We start from the raw sequence: 26,264 nt of genomic DNA on the forward strand, positions 1-26,264 counted from the left end.
TGATATTAAATCCTTATTAAAAGTAAGAGCTTGTGAATTACGCTCATTATTTTAATTTTTTTATGGAAATTGTAAGAAACATTAAACAATCATTCTCCCTATATATATTAGCAAAATAAAAGGTCAAATTATTAATTATAAATGAAATACACGTGCTATTGAGCTGCCGAGCGTCACGTGACTGCAGCAGACACCGAGCTCCCAATTTTAGTGCGCATGCGCGTTCGAAGCTCCGGTAATTAAAAGCGACAAGATGCGGAAAAGTGTCTTCGGAGGATTAACGCGCTTTGTGAAGACATTTAAACTCCCAGGCTAGTTTCACCACTTGTTTTTCTATCCTCTGCGCTGTCGGAAAGGATCTTTTTCAGTGTTGGAGCTGTCCAAGGTAAGATAATCCCAGGTGTCCTTGTCGTTGTATACTCTTCACATTCTAACTACATCCGTTTTAAATCATGCATTTCACGTTTTACCTGAGTTGACACGTTATATTAGAAGCTACATGTTCGTGCTCATGTTGCTGTCAACGCTTGGCCATGGAAGCTGTTTTTTGTATTTATTTACCACAGGTAAGAATGCAGTGACTGTTTTTTCAAAGTTGGTAAAAGTGTTTCTTGACCAAAAATAAACTTCATATTTTGACATCAGCCTTGTACACATAATAATTTATCTTTAGCTTGGTGATGTATACATTTGACTCTTATCTGAAGAGATAGTATTTGAAGGTCTATGGATACAATCCAGTTTATTCATCTGAGTATGACACATACTTCAATTAGTACATAAAGTTCTTAAAATAAGTACAGAGTCCGACACTGTTACTATTAATACCAAATTACAAATAAACCTGTTACTTAATTGCAAATATAATGTTAAGTTTCTCATCATTTCTTCTTCTACCTTCTCCTCCTTTTTCTTTATTTTTCTCCATCGTGCCCTGTAAGATGTTTAACCATTCATTCATTTTCAACTGTACATTCTCTTATCAGGATCTTTGGATGCTGGTTCCCATCTGGTTAGGAAGAGAGGTCGGCTTAACTGGTCAACCCCTCACACACACTCACACCTTCGGGCAATTTAAAGAACGGAATCAACCTCTGTTTTTTTTTTTTTTTTTCTGGAGGAAATCTGGAGTGCTTGGGGTAAACCAAAACAAGCACAAGAAGAAATAACTCTATTATCTAAATGGGGTGAAAAAAAGGGTGTAAAGTAAGAATGCTTTCAAAAATTAAATAATAATTGTTTATTTTGATCAATTTACAAAATGCAAAATTGAGCGAACAAAGGAGAAATCTAAATCAAATCAATATTTGTTGTTACTACCCTTTGCATTCAAACCAGCATCAATTCTTAAAGGTACATTTGCACAAAGTTAGGGGTTTTGTAGGATCATAGTGAGGTGTATGATCAACCAATGATACCAAACAGGTGCTAATGATCATCAATTTCACAAGTAGAATGAAACACAGTCATTAAGTGAAAAAGATAAAGCTGTGTAGGAGCTTAAAACTGGCTGAGGGACAAACTCCAAGCTGAGGTTGTGGAAGACAGTTTCATGTCACAGGTCATCAACATGGCAAGACTGAGCACAGCAACAAGACACAAGGTAGTTCTACTGCATCAGCAAGGTTTGTCCCAGACAAAGATTTCAAAGCAGACTGGGGTTTCAAGATGTTCAAGCTCTTTTGAAGAAGCACATAGAACCGGGCAAGGTTGAGGATCGTAGACGCAGTGGTCGGCCGAGGAAACTTAGTGCAGCAGATGAAAGACGCATCAAACTTATTTTCCTTCGAAATCAGAAGATGTCGAACCGTGCCATCACCTCAGAACTGGCAGAAACCAGTGGGACCCAGGTACACCATCTACTCTCATGAGAAGTCTGGCCAGAAGCGTCTTCATGGAAACAAGGCCAAGAGACTTAACTATGCACAAAAGCAGAGGAACTGAGGTGCAGAAAAATGGCAGCAGGTGCTCTGGACTGATGGATCAAAACTTGAACTACTGTAGCAGAAGACAGTTTGTTGAAGGGCTGGAGAGCAGTACAATAATGAGTGTCTACAGGCAACAGTAAAACATGGTGGAGGTTCTTGCAAGTTTGGGGTTGCATTTCTGCAAATGGAGTTGAAGATTTGTTCAGGATTTGTAATGGTTTCCTCAATGCTGAGAAATACAGGCAGATACTTATCCATCATGCAATACCATCAGGGAGGCGTATGATTGGCCCAACATTTATTCTGCAGCAGGACAACGACCCAGAGCATAAAGCCAATGTCATTAAGAAACATCTTCAGCGTAAAGAAAAAGTAGTCCTGGAAGTGATGGTATGACCCCACAGAGCCCTGATCTCAACATTAGTGAGTCTGTCTGGAATTACATGAAGAGACAGAAGGATTTGAGAAACATCTACAGAAGATCTGCAAGTGTAACTAGAAGAACTGATGCTGTTTTGAAGGCAAATGGTGGTCACACCTAATATTGATTTGATTGACATTTCTCTTCTGTTCATTCACTGCATTTTGATAATGGATGAAAATAAACTATTAACACTTCCATTTTTAAAAGCATTATTAGTGTACAGCATTGTTTCACCACCTTATTGAGTTATTTTAAGCTTTATGATCCAATAATGGGTTTGTAAAATAATTAAATATTTGATTTACAATTAACATTGTAATATGAATGGTGTATGTTCATTTTTAGATCAATAGATGGACTTCATTAATCCCTCTGAAGAGCTCCTTCGGGAAATTGAGTAGTTTTACTTTTACTTTAAAGTAGCTTTACAAATTACTATTAGTTTTATGTTGCCAAAAGGCAGCTGTCATAACGTCCTCCTCGGCTGAAGGAAAAGTGAAATGAGGCGAGACTAATTTACTTTTTGTTCTCACATGAATGAAAACAAATTTTTATCGTTGTTGGGTAAATCTAGTCCAATTTCTTGGGTCTTTTGAGTGTGTTAACTAAAACTACAACTGTTTAAAATGAGTCTCCTGACAGACATTAACAGAAACATAATTGTAAAAACTCTGTGACCATTATATACAATCTTGACTCCAAGTTGGGGCTGGTAGGTAACCGATCACTCTGACCATGTATCTTAACTGTGTCATGGTGTCAGGTGACCACTAGGAGTCTTTAGTTGGTCTGTCAGTTGATACGTGGGGCTGAGAGTCTCAGGCAAATGTCTAGAGTAAAAAGCCCAGACAATGACTACTTGGGAGGCTGTAGAGACGGCTATGGATACTAGTTCTTTTGACCGGGTTTTGAACCTATGGCCTTTTAGAACAAAGCCTATAGAACAAAGTATGAAGAATGTATTAGATAATTATATATTTTGTGATCAAACGTATTTAATGGGAAATATTGTCCTAAAAACTTTATAGGATTAGTATTCATCAAGTAGATATTAACATATATAACTCCAATACATTTGATTATCTTAAATCATTAACTCCATTGTGGTGTTAAAAAAAAAAAATCAATACCATGTTCCGTTTACCTGTAATGTTTATTTTTTTTTCAGTTTCGTTGCATCATCATGATGAATGCCCCTTGAGCCCTCTCTATTCCATTGTGACCCACAAAATGTTCTACTTGCAGTTCCTTGGATTGATTTCAAGATGGACTGACTTCTTTTCGTGAGGGGCGACAAGTTAGCTTCCTCTACCTTGAGCTATTTTGCGTATCCTTTTTAATCTCAGCTCTCCTTTTCATGTCCGCCCTAATCACATCAGTGAACCTCGGTTGTCTGTCATTTTTTTCCCTTTTACCCACTTTCATTTTCAACAACCTTCTTCTAGTTTTTTGGGAGTTTTGCCGTGATTCGTATTTGTCTTTGTTTTAATGTGTTCAATTTTAACTACATACAAAAATCAACAAATGAGTTATACAGCAAGAGTATTAAACATATTGGACTCGATTGTACTTATCTTGAAAATCTTTGAGATGTGTAGGGAAACTACCTTCCTGACATAAGTAAGGAGGATAGTTAATGAGCAACTAATGTGAAAACCCAACTCTCCTGACTCACTCACACGTTTAGAATGCATCTGAAATCTCAGCGGACAAGAGGTTACGAGAGCGGAGTCCATTAGAGGTGGAGACTGCTGGGATTGATGACGTGTCACCTCAATGCTTGACCAATAAGAGCAGAGTGGGTGTGGTTATGGTAATCTCCAGAAAAATAAATGGTTTTCAGTGGTACATTATCTAATGTAAATATTTGAATTAAAAGAGATTATGGAGCCATGGAAACCAATCTCGGATGACACTATAAGCTCTTTCCCAAAACATATTGTGAGCCAGGAAAGTAGACCAAGACGCAGTTTGAATTATACAATCAGCTTCTTGTGTTTTTTGCCAGTTGAGTGATGTTTAGTTCACACTTTTCTGACACTTGCCTGTTCTTTTTCAGAGGCAAAAAGAGAGAACATGCCCACTAAACAGCTGAGCAGAAAGCAACGGAGGGAAGTGTACATCTCATTGACATGGGAGGTAAGAAATGATTTAGTGATATCTTCTCAAGTCAAGCTCTCTACTCATTTTTTCTGAGGGTGTTGTAAGGACATGTATCTTTCTCTGGTTGCTGCGTCATCGGAGAATTTATCGTCCTTCACATGTGACATTCTCAGATCTGTGGGGTACACAAGGATGTGGATTAAAATTAATAAAACATGTCAATAAAAGGTTCCCTATTTAGGCTTGGATTCAATAGAGAAAATTAATCTCCAATCTTCAAACATAACGCTCCAGCGTGGGAAACAAGTGGGGGTGTCTACGAGTCATCAAGTCATGGTTTTTCTGTGACTGGTCACGACTGCTGTAACCGGTACCAAAACGGTATTCTGACTCCATCTACTGGTGGAGAGCTGTAACTGCACAATTATGCGAGGTCCGCGGTTTCAGTTAAACGCTACATATAACAAGAAAACAGTCCTGATAGGTCATCAGCCCATCTTTAAATAAAACTGCAAACATAATGAATTACCTGAATGCCAACCCTGTAAACAGGATGAAACCTTAACAAAAAGATGGACAGAGCAAACTGTCATATATTTTCTTTAATAGCAGCTACAAATATGGAGGGTTTAAAAAAAACATTATCAATAAAAACTACGCATTTTGAAGGACATATTTACAGAGGTTATTTTTCCTATGGGTTAATGTTAAGGGGAAAATATTGTTTTAAAACTTCACCTTTTGTTAAATACCAGTAGAGGGCAGCATTATTTCATCAATCCTGAAGAGTATTTTTAAATGCGACTGTAGTTAAAATGTGTTGTAGACTTGTGCGAAAATTATTTTAATTTTTTAACCAAAACTCAAGATTACGTCCCTTCCCAATTAAAGCTGAATGTTCTACCCTGTGATAATGAAGGAAAATTAACATTTCCCTCTGCTTTGGACATTACTCCCCCAGGTTTCTAGGTCAGAGATAAAAGGGCCAGTGAGACAAGTTTGTAGCAAGTGTTTTTAATTTGGTACAGATTTGCTCCCTGCATTACAGGAGGATTATGAAAATAAATAAATAATATTTCTCTTTATTTGATTAAATATGCAATTATCTTTTCAATGTCCTCAATGGAGTTTTCATGTGTCCTTCTGATGGTTCTTCTCGGCACTGCTCGTAAGTCATGTGACGGGTAGAAAGTCAATTAACATAAAATAAAATCGCAATCTTTGTGATATGAATTTACATTTTTTTAAATCGCGATTATATCCTTAATGCAAATAAATTATCAGCCCCAATGAGCCTCATGGAGTAATAATATGGTTAATGGTTTACCATATAAAATCTTTTAAGACTTATAAGGTGTTCTTATGTTTGCTGTAATTTTGAAGCCATTTAAAATGGGTCTTTAAGAATAAATATTTTTGTCCAACTACTAGAAAAGCTTTGCTATAATAGGTTTAGGTCCAAACTGTTTGCAATGCGATAGATAGAAAGTTAAAATCTTCAGTAAAACGTAGAGGAAAATTGTTATGGTTGAAACCCCCAGTGAACCCCCTTAACGACTCACAGGGACTGTTGCCAAGCAAAGTGACAAGTGAAGAACGTTCATACTCCTCAATGTGCTATTGAGGTTGAGCAATCTCCTGCTGTATAATTAATCGAAAAAACATTCTGACCTACACAATCTTTTCGATGGATGCATCGTGATTGCGATGACAGTTCAACAATGTGTGTAGGCAACAGTGCTTCTTATTCGCCGTCTCCTTTTCTGTCTCTGCTCCCGACTGTTTCCCAAGAGAGGATGACTAAGTTCCTCTAGCGAATTATAATTTTCTGAAAGTCCACAGAGGCAGGTTGATGCATTTGGAAAGGCCTGTGTGGGTTCTGTGGAGAGAGACTGTGTGGGTGCTGTTGAATACTTTGCAAAGTTTGTCAGACTATGAAGCTGGAAAGCATCCAAGATGTGTTTGTAAGTATAACAGTGTCTAAGCTTTTATCTAAAGCTGTGTACAAGTATAATTTATTTGGATAAAAAAACCTTCACTATCATATTAAAATATTGTAATTCTTAATTTAATAGTCTCTAGTTGACCTCAACAATTTAAACCAAACACGATTTGGGAGTTGTTTATTTTCACACCTCTAGAGGGAGCTCTTCAGTTACTCATTTAAACCAACCATTCCTTCTTCTCTTACCACCATATCAGTGATTTCCTTTTTAAAGGTATAATCCCCCCCAAATTAAAATATCACAAATGTTCTACTCCCTCAAGTCTTTTTTTTATTGTTGGCAGATGTGTTCTAATCTACTGTCTACACTGGAAGCTCTCGTGATATTGACCCTGTTTACTATGTTTCCTTTCTGTGTAGCATGTTTGCCTTTTGGCATCTGCTACAAACTAGCTTGAAGTACCCCTCTTGTCGAGGTGTCCCAACAAGATGGACATTACAAAAACGAGAAGTATAGAGGTATTTTAGACGTTTAAAATTGTGTCTTCATGGACGAAGAAAATGGAGCCCCCCCATGTGACCAAAAAGATTACTCTGCAGATAATGCCACCGCTTAGTAGGGTTGAGGAGAAAATATGTGTTCATTTCAATTATCACTTTAAGGGTTACAAAAACTGGATTACCAGTCTGCAATAATGTATTTAATTTATCAAATATGTATTTCTAACATAATAAACATCTATTAGCAGAGCCTTGATCACAGTGGTTCTGGATAAGCTCCAATCCTCCCTGATTGAAGACATTTCAGCTCTGTTTGAAGAGTAAGAATAACCACTCTGTACTTGGCAGGAGTAATTCACCCTGCACATTTGAATAGTTGACTCACCAAGCAAACAAATCCCCAAATTGTATTGTAACCCAACAATAGTTGGTTGGATAAAAAAGTTCTGAAACAAAAAGTAATTAAAGCAGTTTCACAACTGCACTGTTTGCTAAGAACAGCTACCAAGATTAGGGAAAAGAACATAGAGTAAGTAAAGGTTATTTGTAGAGCAAACTCTCTCGATAAATGCCGTGACTTGCAGCTCATTATTCTATTTGTGTCTATGTTCAGTCTGTTTCTATAGTTACATGTGAATGTGAATGAGAGCAGGGAGCTTCGAACTAGTGCGAGAAGATGGAGCAGCTCTTCAAACAGGAAGAGTGAGCGAAATAGACCTGCCGTCAGATGATGCACGATGACTAGTCATGGTGAGGTTTATGTATCTGCCTTTTCTTAAGTCACCTTTTTAATCACAGGAATGGATTCTGTCGACATCTGGAACTTGATGAACCAAATCTTCTCTCATTATGAATATTCATTTTTTTCGGATGTGAACAAGTTTGTTTCTTAACGTTCTTGAGCAGTAGATGAGCCTTATATGTTAATATTATGGATTATGCAATGGTTCCTTGGGCAAGGCTTTGAACCTCAGATTGCCCTTGGTGGCGTTAAATCAGACATCTTGAATCATATCTGCCTGTAACAGGATTAATACAACAAATCTTTTCCTTTTGATCCCACTCTGGCGCAGTAGATTTGACAAGGAAATTAAATGAGCAAAAAATGCAGCCAAAACAACGGCTATAACATTTACACGTCAGTGTCAACCGTTAACAAACGCCTACCTTGTTAAAGCAGTAATAGTTACAATTTTAAACATGATTCATTATATTCATCGTTTTATTTTGACATCTCAAGTTTTGAAGTATACATTTGACACAAAAGGAGCCATTATCTTGTTTTGTAAACAAATAAAAATGCTGTATCAGGAAATATTTATTGCCAGTATTGGTAAAAAAAACACATGAGTTTTGTGTGGTATTTTTGATACATTATAAAACAGGATGAATTCAATAAAATGTAAATAAATAAGATGTGATAAGGGATGTAGACATTTAACTGAGCAAAAAAAACAACACATTAAATTAAACAACAAATGTAAAAAATAAGAATTCGATAATTGGAATGTATGATCTGCTGCTACGTGTAACTGTTGCAGCGGGGTACCAGGCAGTGATAGAGTAGATGATCGTGAACTCCACAATGTCTATGTTGCAACAGCAGTTCAACAGCTCAACAGCATTGCAGTGACACTTCTCAACTGGATTATTCATGATATTGGTCAGTTTTTACCATGTTAAATTGGAAAAAAGAAACCGTTACATCTTCAAATCAGTCTTTATCTCAATTTTTTTGATAGAGCAATAGAATAGTCAGGACAGACACCAAAGACACTCTAGGCAGAGTTTAAGATCCAAGCCTTAATTAATTATATTATTTAGCTCAGATTATTTCAAGTTGATAAAATCAACTCAACATGCTTTAGACATTAAATAAAGGTCTTCTCACAACAAACACGCTCGGTGCATGAGTTTGACATTAAGGACAATGGGTATTAAACATAAGAAAGATTATGAATTGTTCAGCAGCTCAGAACTTCTGTCTCAGTCTTGTGTCAGTTTAGATAGTGATATCGATCAACTAATCTGCCAGACATCTTCTAATCCCTGCTCCTCATTACCGATGTCTGAGCTGTTTTCGCGGACCTCTGACGGTCTCTGAATGACTTTGAAAGATTTAAATCCGATTTTGCGAGTCAAGAAATGATACTATGAGTTAAAACTTTATTGATAGTAGCAGTTATTGACTGCTCCACAGTCAATATACTATGAATTGATTAACAATTAAAGTTTACATTATCTTGACATGCCTGCCGTATTCTGATACATTTGTGGTAAACCCTAGTGGAGTGAAAGTATCTGGATGTTCTGTACTATGTTAGTCTTTGTATGCTTTGTCTTTGTTATTTTTCTTTGATCTATCTTCTTTATCTTTAGACTTAGATTGTATCATCCTCTCTTTATTTCTCTTTGTTCTTGTTCTTATTTTATTTTGATTTATTTTTTTATGAAAAAATGCTTTATTTACTATGGCTATTGGAAAACAACAATAAAGTTTTAACTTACCTTACCTTAAACCAACATTAGAATCAAACACTTTTATTACCAGTAACACAATTTAGGATTTTTTTGTCGGTACAGAATACAAAAATGAAATAAGATGACACACAAAACAATGCCAAAAAACAGAACCAAGCACATTTTACCATGTCATATCGATATTGAGAAATGTAGTAGTTTTTAAAGTATATATATATATATATATATATATATATGTGTCTGTGTGTGTGTGTGTGTGTGTGTGTGTGTGTGTATATATTATAGTATTTATAGTAATTTGTAGTTTTATAAAATCTAGTCGTTTTTTTTAATATTTTGTCCATATTGTTCCAGAATATGAGTTTTGTCGTTGCTCTTTTTTTTAAATGACACAAATAATAAGGTAAGAGATGCCTTAAATGATGGACAATCTTTTTCATCATTGAACATATTAATATAATTTAATGTATCTCATCATTGAGTCCCCTACAACACCTTGGTGACTAAATGTTTTAATGTGTTTAAACTGTGTTTTAATTGAGTCAATTAGCAGCAATCCAGTTGTATAGAGGATTAAAAAGAAGTTCAAGAAGAAAAAAATCTACCAAGCTTTAAAGTCAAAAGGAAGGTCACATTTTTCATTTATTAAGTTTAGTGCACCAATGCATATTTATTCATGACATACCTGTCAGTATAAATATGTAGCTGTTTGCTATTCTTTTAGCAGTTCCCTTCTTTTTCTGATGTAAATCACTCTTCATCAGTCGCTGCTGAGCTCGGGACAAGCAGAAATATTACCCCAGGACCTAACCACGAATACTAAACAAATAAAATGAGACTGTAAATGCTGGGACTGATGAAATATTCAAGGAGCCTGCGTTATAAATATATGCATATATTTGTTAATACTTCATGAGTTCACTAATGGGGTGGAGTAGTTGGTGATTAAAAGGTACAATTCAACTTTTGACACATGTTAACTTGTTATTATGTCTTGATTTGACACAAGGTTGTTCTCTTCGTTGGAACAAAAGTGACTTTTAAGGGATGGTTTAAGATGCACTTAAGTGGTTAAAGAGTGATTCACTTATCAAACCTTGTCTTTTTAAAACGCAGCACACATCAATCATTAAAATACATCTAGTTATTGGTAGAGACAAAGGGCTATCACTGTCCAAACCAGACGTTAACTTTGATCAAAAATATGTATTTGGATAAATCTCTATTTAATGTAATACAGCATGAAAATGATGGTGGGGTACACATTCTCTGGAGCGGTTGCTGTTTTGTTTCTTCAATTCAGTCAAAATATTATTCATGATGAGATGCCAGCAGGAAGTTCACATCAGTCGCTTACAACAAAGTCACAGCATGAAATCTCTTGAGGTATAATTTGGCGGAGCAGCTGTAGTTTTCAGTCAGCACTGCTGTTTATCCACACACATTCATCGAATTTAAGCACATTTAAATACATTTTGTCCAGAATCACTTCTATCTACCCTCACGCTGGCAAGGAGTGAAATTGTAGTATTTAAAGTAAAGCAGAATAGAAGTTGACAAAGGTGCCGCATGTTAGCATGATGTTAAACATGGATCTAGGTCGAACAGGGCTATTATTAGACTCTAATTCAGAAAATTGCAGAGCATTCTCTTTCAAACCTAATTTGCGTTTCCCTTCAAACAAGAATAATTAATGCTTTGAAAATAATCCAACATTGTTCCTTTAAGTTCCTTTAATCATAGTAAAAGAGTAAAAGGATTTCTACTGTTGTAAATTGACTACTAATCATCTTGAAATTGTTATTCTCAAATTATACCGCATTGAATGCAAGACTATTAACACTGAGCACATCAGTATAACCACTAAGAATATGAGAATAAAATATATAACAATACCATAAAACAGTGGTTCTTAACCTTGTTGGAGGTACCGAACCCCACCAGTTGCATATGCGCATTAACCGAACCCCTAAATTAGTGAAAAATAAAAAATGACTTCTTGTATTCCCCGTCTCCACGCAGCTACAAGAAGTGTTCCTTCAGTTTTTCCGGTGCTCAAGTTGGCGTTGCAAATCATGCAGATAGGACGCTCACGTGAATCTTTGTTGTACATATTCGTCCAACCACTTTCTTCTTTTGCCCGACATAGTTAGTATGGATTAAAATATGAACAAAGAAATCACACAACGTACTACCAAGAAAGTCACACGTTCACTACTGAGCGCACTAAATTCCCCGCGGCACGGATTGGCCAAGCGGTGTAGGTTAGGTAGAACTTTATTGATTATGTTTTGTTTTTTTTCCAATTAGCCACAGCAAATGAAGACATTTTTCATAAAAAAAAATAAAATAAGAACAAAAACAAAGAGAAAGAACAAGATGATACAATCTAAGTCTAAAGATAAAGAACATGGATCAAAGAAAAATAACAAAGACAAAGGATACAAAGACTAACATAGAACAGAACATCCAGATACTTTCACTCCACTCCTGCCCCCGAACTCAGAATACAATTTAATAGCCCGAGGAATGAATGATTCCTTGAGTCTATTTGTTTTGCACCTGGGTAGGAGCATTCGTGCACTCATTCTGCTTCTCTGTTCACTGATGACAGTGCTGAGAGGATGACTGTCATCATCCATGATGGACAGTAGTTTGTTCAATGATCTCCTCTCAGCAACTGTCACCAGTGAGTCCAGCTTCATTCCAACCACAGAGTCAGCCTTTCTGATCAACCTGTCAAACCTGTTGACTCTTGGACACATTTCCACCCCAACACACCACAGCATAGAACAGGACACTGGCCACCACAGACTGGTAGAACATGCAGAGGAGCTTCCTGCAGATGTTAAATGATCAGAGCCTCCTCAGAAAGTACAGTCTACTCTGAACTTTCTTATACACATGGTCTGTGTAGTCCAAGACCAGCTCCTTGGTCTTTGAAGTGTGCATGATCATCTGCAGCCAGTAATGGCCAAGCGAGGCGTGCCATCATGAATTTACACGATCATTTGTGTGTGTCCGGATCTCAGCGGCGGAGGCTCTGCCGAACCCCTGAGACCGACTCACCGAACCCCTAGGGTTCGATCGAACCCAGGTTAAGAACCACTGCCATAAAACATGTAAATTAAGTAACAATAACTGACCAAAAACGTTTTACTCCAACTGAGGAAAATCTCTTAACTCAGGAAAATGGTGTCACAGCATGATTTGGAGCATTTGTGTCTTCTCGTTTAGACTATTGTAACAAAACTCTGCAGCGAGAATTCTGACATGCTCTAGTAGAAGAACTCACATTTCCCAGATCCTTAAAACTCCATTTTAAAATTCTGGTTCTTGCTTTCAGAGCTATTCATGGTCAGGCTCCTACTCAGTGATCTGATCCAGACATACACCACAGCTCGGGCTCTGAGGTCTGTGGATCAGAATCTACTGATGGTTCCTGAACACGGTTCAGGACCAGAGGAGAGAAATCCTTCCAGACTGTTGCTCCTAAGCTTTGGAACGATCTTCCTCTCCCTCTGCGTTTGAGAAAAAATATATATACATACATTCTATTTTATATATTCCGTACATACATACACGTTTTCTGTTTTTGTCCTCCCAAAGTCCACGCAGGAGTTTATTTTAAGTGCAGCACACATACAGTGCCTCCATACAGACAAACACAAAATTGCACCAGTTAAATTTACCCAAATTCTCCTACAGGGAAATAAGTTTACAGCAAAGATAAGCAACTACATGAATTATTAATAGATATTCTTGTTTTACAAACAAAAGCCTGCAAGGAAATCGTAAAATGTGCAAGTTAAATAGGCAGAAAGTCATTAAAAATGAATGGTTTCTTTATTTAGCAAACAAACACTTGTATATTCTGCTATAAGACTGGTTATTTAGTGGGCGAGACAAAGAATAATCGCTGACCGACAGAATTAGACAGTTATAAACAGAAAACTTGTTTTTTGGAAAGTAAAAAATGTAGCTTATGATAAAACGCAGTGAATCCTCAACATCCTCATCATCATTATTTAATCTTATTTATACCGCTGAAGTAAAGACATATTTCACAATCACCCTTTGTTTGTTGAATGAATGAATGTTTGAATTGAATACTTTATTTCCAACATTTTTGTTCGATCAAATCAAAAATCAAATGGCACATTCTAAAACCCTAAAGGTCAAGAACAAACATTCTTCTTTGCTGCTGTCAACACTGTTATTTTTCAAGTTGCTGTAAGTACATGTGCACTCTGGTTTCTCTTTTATTCACTGAAGCATGTTTTTTCTACTCCCTTCTTGCTTTGTTTTTTTTCACCAGAGAATCACTATAAAATTAAATTTAGTCAGTAGTTTGTTTAGAATGCTGATTGTTTACCTTTTCTCTTGTTAGGGTTTGGGTTAGTTATATATAAAGTATATGCTTTAGTATTCAAAGATCTTTTTGAATGATGTTATGAACACATTAATGCTCATCTTTATCTAACAGTAAAAATAGCCAATTAAACAACCTGCCTGAACACTATATTTAAACCGACTGGTACCCTGAATCCTCATATCAGCATATTTCACTTCTGCCTCTAAACACCAACACCTGCACTAAAGAAACTTAAGTGTGAACAGGAACGACAGGAATATCAGCAATAAAGCTCTACAGCAGTGGCTAAACAAGAGCATTCTGTCCGAAAGAAACCATTTTATAAATGTAGCTTAATCTATTTGATATTTATATATGAGACATTATAGGAAGTAGTCATGAATTTTATAGTAAACTTCAATCCATTTATTAATTCATTTTCTTTACCGCTTATTCCCTTATAATAATAATAATATAATAGAATCCCTTATTAGTCCCGCGAGGGGAAATTCAACCATTCACACATACTGATGTGAGTAGGCTGCACACTTGCGCCAAGTTCACCATCAGGAGCAATCAGGGTGAAGTGTCTTGCTCAGGGACACAACGACACAAGCTTGTCTGGAGCTGGGATTGAACCTGCAACCTTTTGGACTGCAGGCAACCACTCTACCATCTGAGCTATGTCGCCCACCTTATGGGGGTAGCCAGCGCTGCAGCTTATCCCAGATGCTACAGGCGAGAGGCAGGGGACACCTTGGACATGACGCCAGTCTGTGGCAGGGCAAACAAAGACACACAACCATTTTGAATGTTTGAAAAACAATGTTCTGTACAAATACCATGTTCAGATAGAATACCCAGTCTAGCCCTTTTATCCAGTAAGATACTGTATTTCCTGGACAATAGAGTTTGAAGACGATAGAGAAACAAGTGCCCAAATTGTAAACTGATATTTACACAAAAAGAAGGGGCCGAACAAAAATGTTTTTTCGTGTTCTATTAGTTTTTATTTCCTGTCATCGTTTTGCATTGAGTAGGTTTTTAACACTTTCTTCAATTTCTCACAATCCAAAATGGTGCTGCCACATTTCCTGCAGCATTTCCATTTCTTTCTTTCTATCCTATAACCTTAAAGGGCAATACATGTGAAAACCTAACTCTCCTGACTCACTCACGTGTTATAAATGTTGACGTCTTCCTTTCCGAGATGCAGATAGACCCTCATCATGACCATGTTTCAAACTTATTACTTTTAAAAATGTCTTCACCATCTGAAATCTGGGCGAACGAGAGGTTACAAGAGCGAAGTCCATTATGGCGTAATTATGGGCTTTGCTTCTCCTGCAGCAGCGAAGAATGCACTGCCTCTTCCTTTTTACAATTTGGAGGTGGAGACTTCTGGGATTGATGACGCTGCATGACAAAACTCGATGTTTGACCAATCCCAGCAGAGTGTGCGTGGTTATGGTTAACAAGATTTTAGCTAGAGAAAAACCGTAGAAAGTTTTCCTGCTGGGGGGCTGGGGCTTAATCACATTTTCTAATGTAAATATATCAATGAAAAGAGTTTTGTACAAACAGACACATACTGATGAGAACAATAGAGGTCCAACATATATTTAAGAGAAACTTGAATCAACACATTAGTTGACCTTTGATGAGAAACAATATTATTATATTGTTAAAAGTCATTTTCTCTCCGCTTTGGTTTCTCATTTGTTGCACTGTTCTGTTTCTTTTGCCTCAAGGTTGTGCTGGTAATTCAAAAGCTTTAAGTGGATTCACAACTTTAGATGTCATTTCTATTGAGGTCAGATAGATGATGCAGTTATTCTGAAATCATATTCTTTGACCCAGCCTGCACCTTCTCCTTTTGAGGATCCCACGAAACAATTTCACTGTTTCTGAACCTAACAAGTGAGGTCCAGTAGAAACAGATACGGCTGGTGGGAGATTTGCTCAATGGTAATTCCTGCGGAGCTGCTGACGGCTCCGCTCTGCAACATTCACATCAGCCGTCAAAGGCTGACGTAGTGCTTTGTAACAACAGTTATTTATATCAGATCATCAAAGATACCCTCTTCTGTAAAATATTTGTAGTTTAAGAATCCTCTTGTCGTCACAGATCTATTCTTAAATAGGTGTATCTCCGAACTAAATGGTCTGTGACGAGCAAAGTTTTTTATTTTACTCAGAATGAGGTGGTGACACAGTTATTTGTAGTGTGTGAGCATGTCACAAACCGAACAGCGTGATGACAGTACATTCCTGATCTGCAAATATTTTTCTCTGTCATTATAGGATAGAGACACTTTTTAAACAACAGCATATTTTACTTTTTATGTAATTATTTATTATCTGGTGGCCCTAATTAAAATACACTTTAAAAAAGGGCTACACATATTAACATTGATATTTCCAGATAGCTGTTTCCCATGGACTGGATTTTGGAAGCTGTAGGAATAAAATGGTCAGTTTGGATATGTTAAACACGGAAAAATAAAGATACGACAAAAAGAAAAAAGGAGAGAGCCCATGGATCTGGTTGTCCTTAAAATTAGAGGGACATCGAGGGTTCTCATTCCCTTTTGGCCAGTTCTTCTGACAAATGTTCCAGAGGAATCAACATGTAATTCTCAGCAATGAGCCACCCTTGTGAAAAGAATATGCCATTGCTTTGCTATTTATTTATATTAAAAAATCACATTCCAAACCATTCGCCCCTCAATAATATATATACAAGTTTCAATTATTTCCCCTAATTCATTGAATAAAAGTGAAAAGAAAAAAATATTGTCTACATGACCAGTAAATATCTTGAACATGGTCTATATGTGTGCAAAAGTCTGTCCTGGTTCTGTTTTTCTATTGCTTATTTTGCGTGTAATAGTACTTATGCTGTGTAGACAACACACCAAAAGTTTCTGATTCTCATCCTTAAGTCAGAAATATCACAAAGTAAACTGGCCTCACCTCTATGGCTTCGTACTGACCTCTCGGATCTAGCTGGAAGGATTGCATTGTGGGCAGTTTTTTGTTGCTTCCCAGCAAGATTTCCAATATGACGGGTCATTGTTCAGGAGTAACGGGACAAGTTACGAGTGGTCCTGACAAGAACAGACATGTATTCAGTCTCAACTTGTTGTTGAAAGCAGACTGGTTAGTGCAACGCTCTGCCAACGACTTTAAATAGATAGGATGCCTTTGAGTTAGCTTGGGCATCTGGCCAGAATGTCACCTGATTTCCATCCATTGGAAAGTTTCCAAACACAGCGAGCTGAGAGGACACCGCAGGGCTAACACAAGACCAGATGGTGTGATTATATCGCCACATAGACCATGGAATGTCTATGGGGATCCTTCAGTTTTATTAGCTAGCTAATGTGTGCAAAATGTATTCCTCTTGGGGTTTAGGGTTCTGCAACTATTAACACTTAGATGTTAAGATAGTATACCAGGAATATTAAAACAAGTGATTCCAAAATGTTGCATGTGAATCATGATTACCGACCATAAATGCTCTTTACAGACACCATTAGGGACCTCCTTGAGTGACATCCTTCATTTGAAATTGGTAATACAGTTCATCATTTATAATTTAAGGTATTCAATTTTAAATAGTCCATACATTCACAAGATTTCCTCATGGATGACATCCTCAATGTACAACTATGACCTCTGTGCTCTTGTAATGTTCGTTGGTGACAGAGTGTCATGTTAATGGCTGCCATTACTCAGACCTGTCACTGTGTACTCACCTGACTCCTCTCATCACCATCTCCATTTTTGTTCGTGGCTTCGTCTCCATCTGTCTCTGACTCCTTTGACACCCGGCACTTTTATATTTCATCACGCTGCAGAAGCAGATGAATGTTTGCAGTCTAACAGAAAGAGACTCCGAGAATAGAGTGTGAAATAAAAGCGGACTGCCGTGATCAGTTGGAAGAACTGCATTGGCTCTTTTTGTTTGATACATTATCAGGGGAGGATATTAAAGAAAACATTCTTATCTGGTGGCCAGCGATAGCATTAGAAAGACATTTTTATTTGCTTTGAAATAAGCTTTGAGAGATAAAAGGGAGAGTGCCTTTTGCATTTTAAGCAATGATTTTGTTTAACAGAAAATACTCCATTATTTGTGTTGTACAGAAAGTATTGGGATTTGTGATGTAAAACCTGCTGGGGCTACATGTTGACAACAACTGGCCCTGTTAGCCATGCAACCAAATAACGGTCTTTAATAACGGTCGCCTCGCTCATGAACGGCTCATGAACCTGTCTGTGGTCTTGATCATGTTTTGGTCTTTCTGGTCTCGATCTTGTTTGGGTCTCTGTTGTCTTGATCTTGCTTTGGTCTCTGTGGTCTTGGTCTTGTTTTGGTCTCTGTGGTCTTGATCTTGTTTTGCTCTGTGGTCTTGGTCTTGTTTTGGTCTCTGTGGACTTGCCTTAGTCTCTGTGGTCTAGATCTTGCTCGGGTCTCTGCTGTCTCGACCTTGTTTGGTTCTCTGTGGTCTTGGTTTTGTTTTGCTCTGTGGTCTTGGTCTTGTTTTGGTCTCTGTGGTCTTGATCTTGTTTTGCTCTGTGGTCTTGGTCTCTGTGGACTTGCCTTAGTCTCTGTGGTCTAGATCTTGTTTTGGTCTCTGCTGTCTTGGTCTTGCTTTGGTGTATGTGGTCTTGTCTTAGTCTCTTTGGTCATGATTTTGTTTTGGTCTCTGTGGTTTTGATCTTTTTTTGATCTCTGTAGTCTTGCCTTAGTCTCTGTGGTCTAGAACTTGTTACGGTCTCTGTGGTCTTGATCTTGTTTTGGTCTCTGTGATCATTCCTTAGTCTCTGTGGTCTTAATTTTGTTTTGGTCTCTGTGGTGTTGGTTTGTTTTGGTCTCTGTGGTGTTGGTTTGTTTTGGTCTATGTGGTCTTGGTGTTGATCTTGTTTTGGCCTCTGTGGTCATGATCTTGTTTTGGTCTATGTGGTCTTGATCTTCATCTTGTTTTGGTCTCTGTGGTGTTGATCTTGTTTTGGTCTCAGTGATCTTGCCTTAGTCTCTGTGGTCCTGATCTTGTTTTAGTCTCTGTGGTGTTGGTTTATTTTGGTCTATGTGGTCTTGATCTTGTTTTGGTCTCTGTGGTCTTGACAGGCCTGGTGACAAATCAGCAAAAAAAATATCATGTCGATTATTATCATTTTCATGTGTAGAAATTGCAGCCATTCTATTACACACTCATGACATCATCCGTCTTCAGTTCCCTTCCTGCGGTTCTTGAATTGGCTCACGTTCACTGGAAACTGTCAGTTTGCCTACATGTCGCTCAAATCCTCTATTATCCCTCTCTGTGGCTCTCACTCTCTCCCTCTCTCTCTCTCTCTCTTTAACACACACTCCCATCTAGTAGGCGGGGTTGGAGTCTCACAATCACCACACTCTAAACACACTCATACCCACCATCGCTCTCTCCTCTCTCTCAACATTGTCTTGCCGCGGCGGGAACCGGCTCCTTCCTCTCAGCTGAGCCGTCATGAGCAGGACCGAGGGAGTCGGAACCAAAGGGGGAGAGGAGGAGGCTGGTTAGGAGACAGCCAGTGACAAAACCCTTTTTTTTCTGTTTTAAATGCCTGACACTCTCTGTTTGCATCATGCTGTACTTCCAGCTGGTGATCATGGCCGGTACCGTCATGCTGGCCTACTACTTCGAGTACACCGATACCTTCACGGTCCACGTGCAGGGCTTCTTTTGCTATGACACCGCCTACACCAAACCCTACCTGGGACCAGAGGACAGAAGCGCCGTGCCACCAATACTCCTCTACGCCTTGGTCGCGGGACTACCTACCCTGTTGGTGAGTTGCTTCTTAATCGAACCTTTTATCACCCTTCGGATCAGTCTGGGCGTCTGCCCGAGGCACGAATTAAGATGACCTCTAGAAAACTTCAATGTTACTGTTACTCTTTAACAAATGCCATACTATAGTAGAATCACAAGTTAATTCATTCATCACACCGCACGACTATCCTTCATGACCATGACCGACGAGGCAGTTTTGTTGATGATACGGCAAGCATGCCGTCATTGACACTTTAATTCATTCATGCGTGCGCTCACAGTCACTGATTCATGTTGCCTCTGGTTGCTCGCTCAGCTGTACTCTGTTCGCTTATGTACGATGTCAGGATTACAAATGCGCGCGGTTCATTCACTAACGTGATCATATTTTTATCAGAGTTGTATATCCGACCGTATTTTTGGTTTCTCACTGCTTCACACTTTTTTTTTTTTACTTTTCTCATCTCGCACACAAGGGGTGTTGAAAGAGTTTTACCTGTAAAAGGATCTAAATATAAAGATCTGAACACAGAAGCACATACTCATTTTTTGCCAAACACCAAAATGGTATGTTAAAGAAAATAAAGCATCAAGAGGCTCTAAGATGATTCAGAATTGATTCATATTCTTAAACTGAAAATCATTGAGAATACTCCTTATCTTAATGTTTCATTAAAAATATATTGCACTTTTATATGCAGTATTCCAGTTGGTATATTACAAATTGATTATGTCAGATCCCATGTCTCTATTTCTTCATGCAAACATCTTTTGTTGGATCACAGAAACATCTTATCAATATGTGATAAAATGCCTGGAAGCAGGGCTGGAGGGCAGATACATTTTAGCTGTGTTCCTTTTATGCTCATGAAAAAAACATTTTGAACTCAACATTTTAACTGTAGTTGAGGTCCTCGGGAACTGAAGGAAGGATAGATGGATGAGTGTCACGGTCTCTGCACAAGATTGCCAAAATTATGTTTCTCTGGCATGGCTTAGTATTCTCCTTGAGTTAGTTTATAGAACTCAGTTTTGTGATAGATCTGCTGCGTCTCCACACTGCATGATTGATACTTTCATGACCTTATATCAGAATAAAAGCTGACAGCGAGCAAGCTTACCATAGATTTTGAACTACAAGGATAAATCTGTATCGTTTAAGTTTTATTGGAGAATCTTATAAAGTTATTATTACACAGCCACTTTGATCTTTAACTGATTGTTATTCTAGTCATCCTGCTGGGTTTGTGATCCTATTATTTCTCTGGAAATACAACATTGACATTTGAGTTTCTGCTAGAAGAGTTGCTCTAAAGTGGTAGATTACTGTTATTCACGATGTTAATGAGTTTTGAAAGGTTGTGTAAAGTGAATGTTGAATGTCGGCTGGGATTGTTTTTCAAAATGATTACAGTGACCAAAATATCATGAATCTAATGTAAAGAGGGAAACAGTCTAATAAGTAAAAGTAAAGGAACAAATTGAGTCCAAGACTTGACTGGTCTGATGCCAAGGTGTTCTGGCCAAAAGTAAGGCAATCAAATTACCTAATCTTATTATTTAAGAAAGCACGTAATATACATTTTGTGAGAAGTCTGCTAAGCTTAGACAACCAAGGTGTAAAAAAAAAAAAGAGACTAAGAGTGATGGATAATGATCAAAAATATTTAATATCTCATAAAAAACTTTAAGCCCTAGTTATATTTAGAGGTGAAAAAGTACTGAAAAGTGAGGAATACAAAAACACATATTTAGTTATCCATAGCTATTTTAAGGGGCCCACATATATGGAAGTGAAACATGGGGCCAATTTGCTCATCTCTGCTAACTTGTTTGATTGCGTACGTTTTTGGAAGTGAGACACATTTGATGGAGTAAAAACAAGCAGGATCTTTTTTAAACTGCCTTTTAACTTAACCCGGACACGTTGATCTGACCCAGGCACTGCAATGAATGGATAACCTTGCATACTACACAGGGCACCTTTTAATTTAGTGAACTAACTATAATAGTAACTAAAAAGAATGAAATAATTGAGTCATTAAATAAAGGAGGAACATTTTTGTTTAAGGGCTATAAGCAAATACATTAGTCGAGATAACTTTTGAAGGTTTGCGCTTTAATACGCAAACCTAATTGAAAATAAACATTTATATTCACTGAATGTTCTGATTCTCTTCACACATCACCTCCAGGGACGAGAGCGTCTCTTGTCCCATCCAAATGTCATTTTGCCAATTACATTGTGTTTGTGCGGTGAACTTGTTAAACGCAGGCAAACATGGTGCAATGTAGCTTGGATGTGAGGTTCAGGGATAATTGCGACTGTGGCATATGCTGACAGCTCCTCGCAGTCATCACCTTCCTTCCGCGTCTGTTCCTGCTGGCGGCCTGGCTGTCGGCAGCGACACCGAGCTGAGCTCGCCGAGATTCACTGGAACGCAGCTGAGGTGCAAGGCACAGAACACGCATCACAGGGAGACAGCAGGGGTATCGTATACGTGGATTTCATTCAGAGCAGAACTGGCGCGTTGAAAATAACATTTTATTAACGTGCCTATTAGGATTGCAATGTAGAAAATCAATAGTAACTGGTTATAGTCATGATGCAGGATTGATTGAATAGAGCCAAACACCTCAGAAGGTTAAATTGTATCCCGACTCTTTTACTCTTTTTTTTTTTTTTTTTTACACACACAGATGTTCAAGGTTTCTACAAATGCTTTGTGTGACAGCTTTTAGTGTCCCTCTCTTGGGAGTGATGCAGTAATCCTATAGGTCAAATGTGCACGTTATGTGTGTACATTAACCTGAAATGCACTTTAGTCTAGCTGGGTTGTCATGCTTTGTAGTCGGGGACAACAAGTGACCTCATCGAAAGTGGTTCTCACTCAAGGACTCGCCAAACAGGAATGGAATAAGACATGTAATCACTGAATGGCGCACTATATACACTTCCATTACCGACAGAATGCTATTCATTCTCACATGACTTGAGTCCATCTTCCCTTTCATACCATTGATTGGGTTCAGTTTCCCCACCAGCAAATAAGTTCTGATCTTTGAACACAAATGAATAATGCTTAATCTGTGTTTCATCATCTAAAATGAATGAGTAAATAAGTAAGTAAGTAAGTAATAGTTTATTACTGATTAATGTGTTTCATCATCTAAATAAGTAGTTTATTACTGGTTAATGTGTTCCATCATCTAAATAAGTAGTTTATTACTGGTTAATGTGTTCCATTATCTAAATAAGTAGTTTATTACTGATTAATATGTTCCATTATCTAAATAAGTAGTGTATTACTGGTTAATATGTTCCATCATCTAAATAAGTAGTTTATTACTGATTAATATGTTCCATTATCTAAATAAGTAGTTTATTACTGGTTAATATGTTCCATCATCTAACTAAGTAGTTTATTAATGATTAATATGTTTAATCATCTAATTAAGTAGTTTATTACTGGTTAATGTGTTCCATCATCTAACTAAGTAGTTTATTAATGATTAATATGTTTAATCATCTAATTAAGTAGTTTATTACTGGTTAATATGTTCCATCATCTAACTAAGTAGTTTATTAATGATTAATTTGTTTAATCATCTAATTAAGTAGTTTATTACTGGTTAATGTGTTCCATCATCTAAATAAGTAGTTTATTACTGATTATTGTGTTCCATCATCTAAATAAGTAGTTTATTACTGATTAATGTGTTCCATCATCTAAATAAGTAGTTTATTACTGATTAATGTGTTTCATCATCTAAATAAGTAGTTTATTACTGGTTATTGTGTTCATCATCTAAATAAGTAGTTTATTACTGGTTAATGTGTTTCATCATCTAAATAAGTAGTTTATTACTGATTAATATGTTCCATTATCTAAATAAGTAGTGTATTACTGGTTAATATGTTCTATCATCTAACTAAGTAGTTTATTAATGATTAATATGTTTCATTATCTAAATAAGTAGTTTATTACTGGTTAATATGTTCCATCATCTAACTAAGTAGTTTATTAATGATTAATATGTTTAATCATCTAATTAAGTAGTTTATTACTGGTTAATGTGTTCCATCATCTAAATAAGTAGTTTATTACTGATTAATGTGTTTCATCATCTAAATAAGTAGTGTATTACTGGTTAATATGTTCCATCATCTAACTAAGTAGTTTATTAATGATTAATATGTTTCATCATCTAAATAAGTAGTTTATTACTGGTTAATGTGTTCCATCATCTAAATAAGTAGTTTATTACTGATTAATGTGTTTCATCATCTAAATAAGTAGTTTATTACTGGTTAATATGTTCCATCATCTAACTAAGTAGTTTATTACTGATTAATGTGTTTCATCATCTAAATAAGTAGTTTATTACTGGTTAATGTGTTCCATCATCTAAATAAGTAGTTTATTACTGATTAATATGTTCCATTATCTAAATAAGTAGTTTATTACTGGTTAATATGTTCCATCATCTAACTAAGTAGTTTATTACTGGTTAATGTGTTCCATCATCTAAATAAGTAGTTTATTACTGATTAATGTGTTTCATCATCTAAATAAGTAGTTTATTACTGGTTAATATGTTCCATCATCTAACTAAGTAGTTTATTACTGATTAATGTGTTTCATCATCTAAATAAGTAGTTTATTACTGGTTAATGTGTTCCATCATCTAAATAAGTAGTTTATTACTGATTAATGTGTTTCATCATCTAACTAAGTAGTGTATTACTGGTTAATATGTTCCATCATCTAACTAAGTAGTTTATTACTGATTAATGTGTTTCATCATCTAAATAAGTAGTGTATTACTGGTTAATATGTTCCATCATCTAACTAAGTAGTTTATTAATGATTAATTTAGACTTGCAGTAAGATTGTTTAAGAACCTTTTTCTGGTTTAGTGTGCTTTAATTTTTGACAGGGCTCCCACATAACACGTCCATCACAGTTGTGTCTGATGGGTGAGAGATTTGAAACAGTGCAACAAAGTTAGTGTTTTTGTACTACTCTGGCAGATCAGGATTCGCTTGGGAAAATGTCAAATCCAAACTGTCTCTCTGTTTGACGTCTGACTTCAACTCAAGCAATACAATCAAAGTTAGAATGGTCAGGGCAGGATCTGGAGATGTGTCACTGAGCCAGGAGACGGAGTGAGAGCTGCCAGAAGCAACATCCACTCAATCTGATTCTGAATATAGCATTCCAAAATATTACAGAGGGGGTTAAGTTTAATTTATTTAATCAATAAGCCATCGATTACCTCTGGCGCTCCAGATGAGCATTAGCATTATGTTCTATTATAAACATTCCTCCTTAGTTTAACAGTTGCAAGACATTTTAGCAGGCTTTAAAAATAAATAAAAAATATAGTGACATGTGATGAGTACACATTTTTATGCCTGAGGTTGAACTAACTGCTGACCTCAATCCATCAGGAGTGTACGCCACAAACACAGACGTTCATTCTTAATGACGACCCCCTGCAGGAAGAAAGATCTCCGATTAAACTATACTCACTGTAGATGTCACTTATCTGAACCAGGACAAATATTTGTCACCAAGACCTTTCCCTGCCTTACAGTGGCAAGAAACAGATATCATTTATCTTACTCTCCGTTATGGTCTGCTTAGCACCAGGGTCTTGAAGATTTCCGAGATGCCTTGACCCATCTTCATTTTTTCCCCAATATATCCAGCCTTCTAAATAAAGTGGCAGTACTTTGAGCCTCCAAAGTTTCTAGACTCAATATAATCTGGTTGCCAAAGTGACTCGAGTGTAATGTCATGGGTAACAATTAGAGCTAGTTTTGTGTTAAGATTGTTTTCTTAATTACTCCTTCAATTATTGCTTTAAATTATTTTCTGACAATAGGACTGTTTATCTTTCACGACAGATCATTCGAATAGGACGAATAAAAATGAAAAAAATTTTTTTGAAGGATGCTGGTTGTTATTGAATTGATTGCGGTTGCATTTTTAAATATGTGCCTAGAGTTTTGTCAAAGATTAATAATGGTTGTATTGGTTTTTGGTTCAATAAAATGAAATCAGTAAACAAATTAGGTTTATGACTTTTAACTTATTTACATTTTCACAAATATAAAGGATTACTCAGGAATTTGTATCAGTTCTTTTAATCATCGTTCAGTTGATTTTAAGTAGTAGTAGTTTTGAAGTAGGTCTTACTCAAATCTTTGGTCTTGACAGACCAATAAAAATAGATGGATGGAACGTAACTATTCTCATCCCCTCTTGCAGCAACGATACATTTTATTTAAACGTATTTAGTGGTATCACGCTCAAGAAAGTCTGTTTTAATTTGGAATTAGCCAAAGTGAAAGTATTTCATTATGCTTCTCTCAGTGAATTTGATATTTAATTTCCCCGCCGGGCTTTCTTCTACAATCAGAGGCTCATGTTTGGCGAACTGAAGGACATTTTTCGAAAACACAACTAGCGCAGCAGCACAAAGTATCTTTCATCTCTGTGCTAATTACAAATTCCTAATATTGATTATATGATGTAACAATAGTGCAATTATTTCTTAATCTGAGATCTTGCTAAAATTGAAAAAAAAAGAGTGTGTTCGTTGCAGGGATGGAAAAGGAAGTCTGGAGTGGGGAACAAAGAAACACAATGACTGGGGATGATGCCTACGTCTGCCGCTGGAATTGCTTTGAGTTGCA

The 26,264-nt window shown here is 36.8% G+C and overlaps 1 protein-coding gene across 1 annotated transcript in view; it reads left to right on the forward strand.

The window, feature by feature from the left end:
• The first annotated feature begins 303 nt into the window (after positions 1-303).
• The window catches only part of plppr5b (phospholipid phosphatase related 5b), a 69,367-nt gene continuing 43,406 nt past the window's right edge, over positions 304-26,264 (forward strand). The window contains exons 1-3 of the mRNA XM_087789160.1: positions 304-385; positions 4,412-4,491; positions 19,386-19,574. Coding sequence (XP_087645286.1) covers positions 4,429-4,491; positions 19,386-19,574 — 252 coding nt within the window. The 5' untranslated portion in view covers positions 304-385; positions 4,412-4,428. The remainder of the gene's footprint in view (positions 386-4,411; positions 4,492-19,385; positions 19,575-26,264) is intronic.

Source organism: Callionymus lyra, chromosome 4 (genome assembly GCF_982586985.1).
Source record: "Callionymus lyra chromosome 4, fCalLyr1.hap1.1, whole genome shotgun sequence".
NCBI classification, from domain to species: Eukaryota; Metazoa; Chordata; class Actinopteri; order Syngnathiformes; family Callionymidae; genus Callionymus; species Callionymus lyra.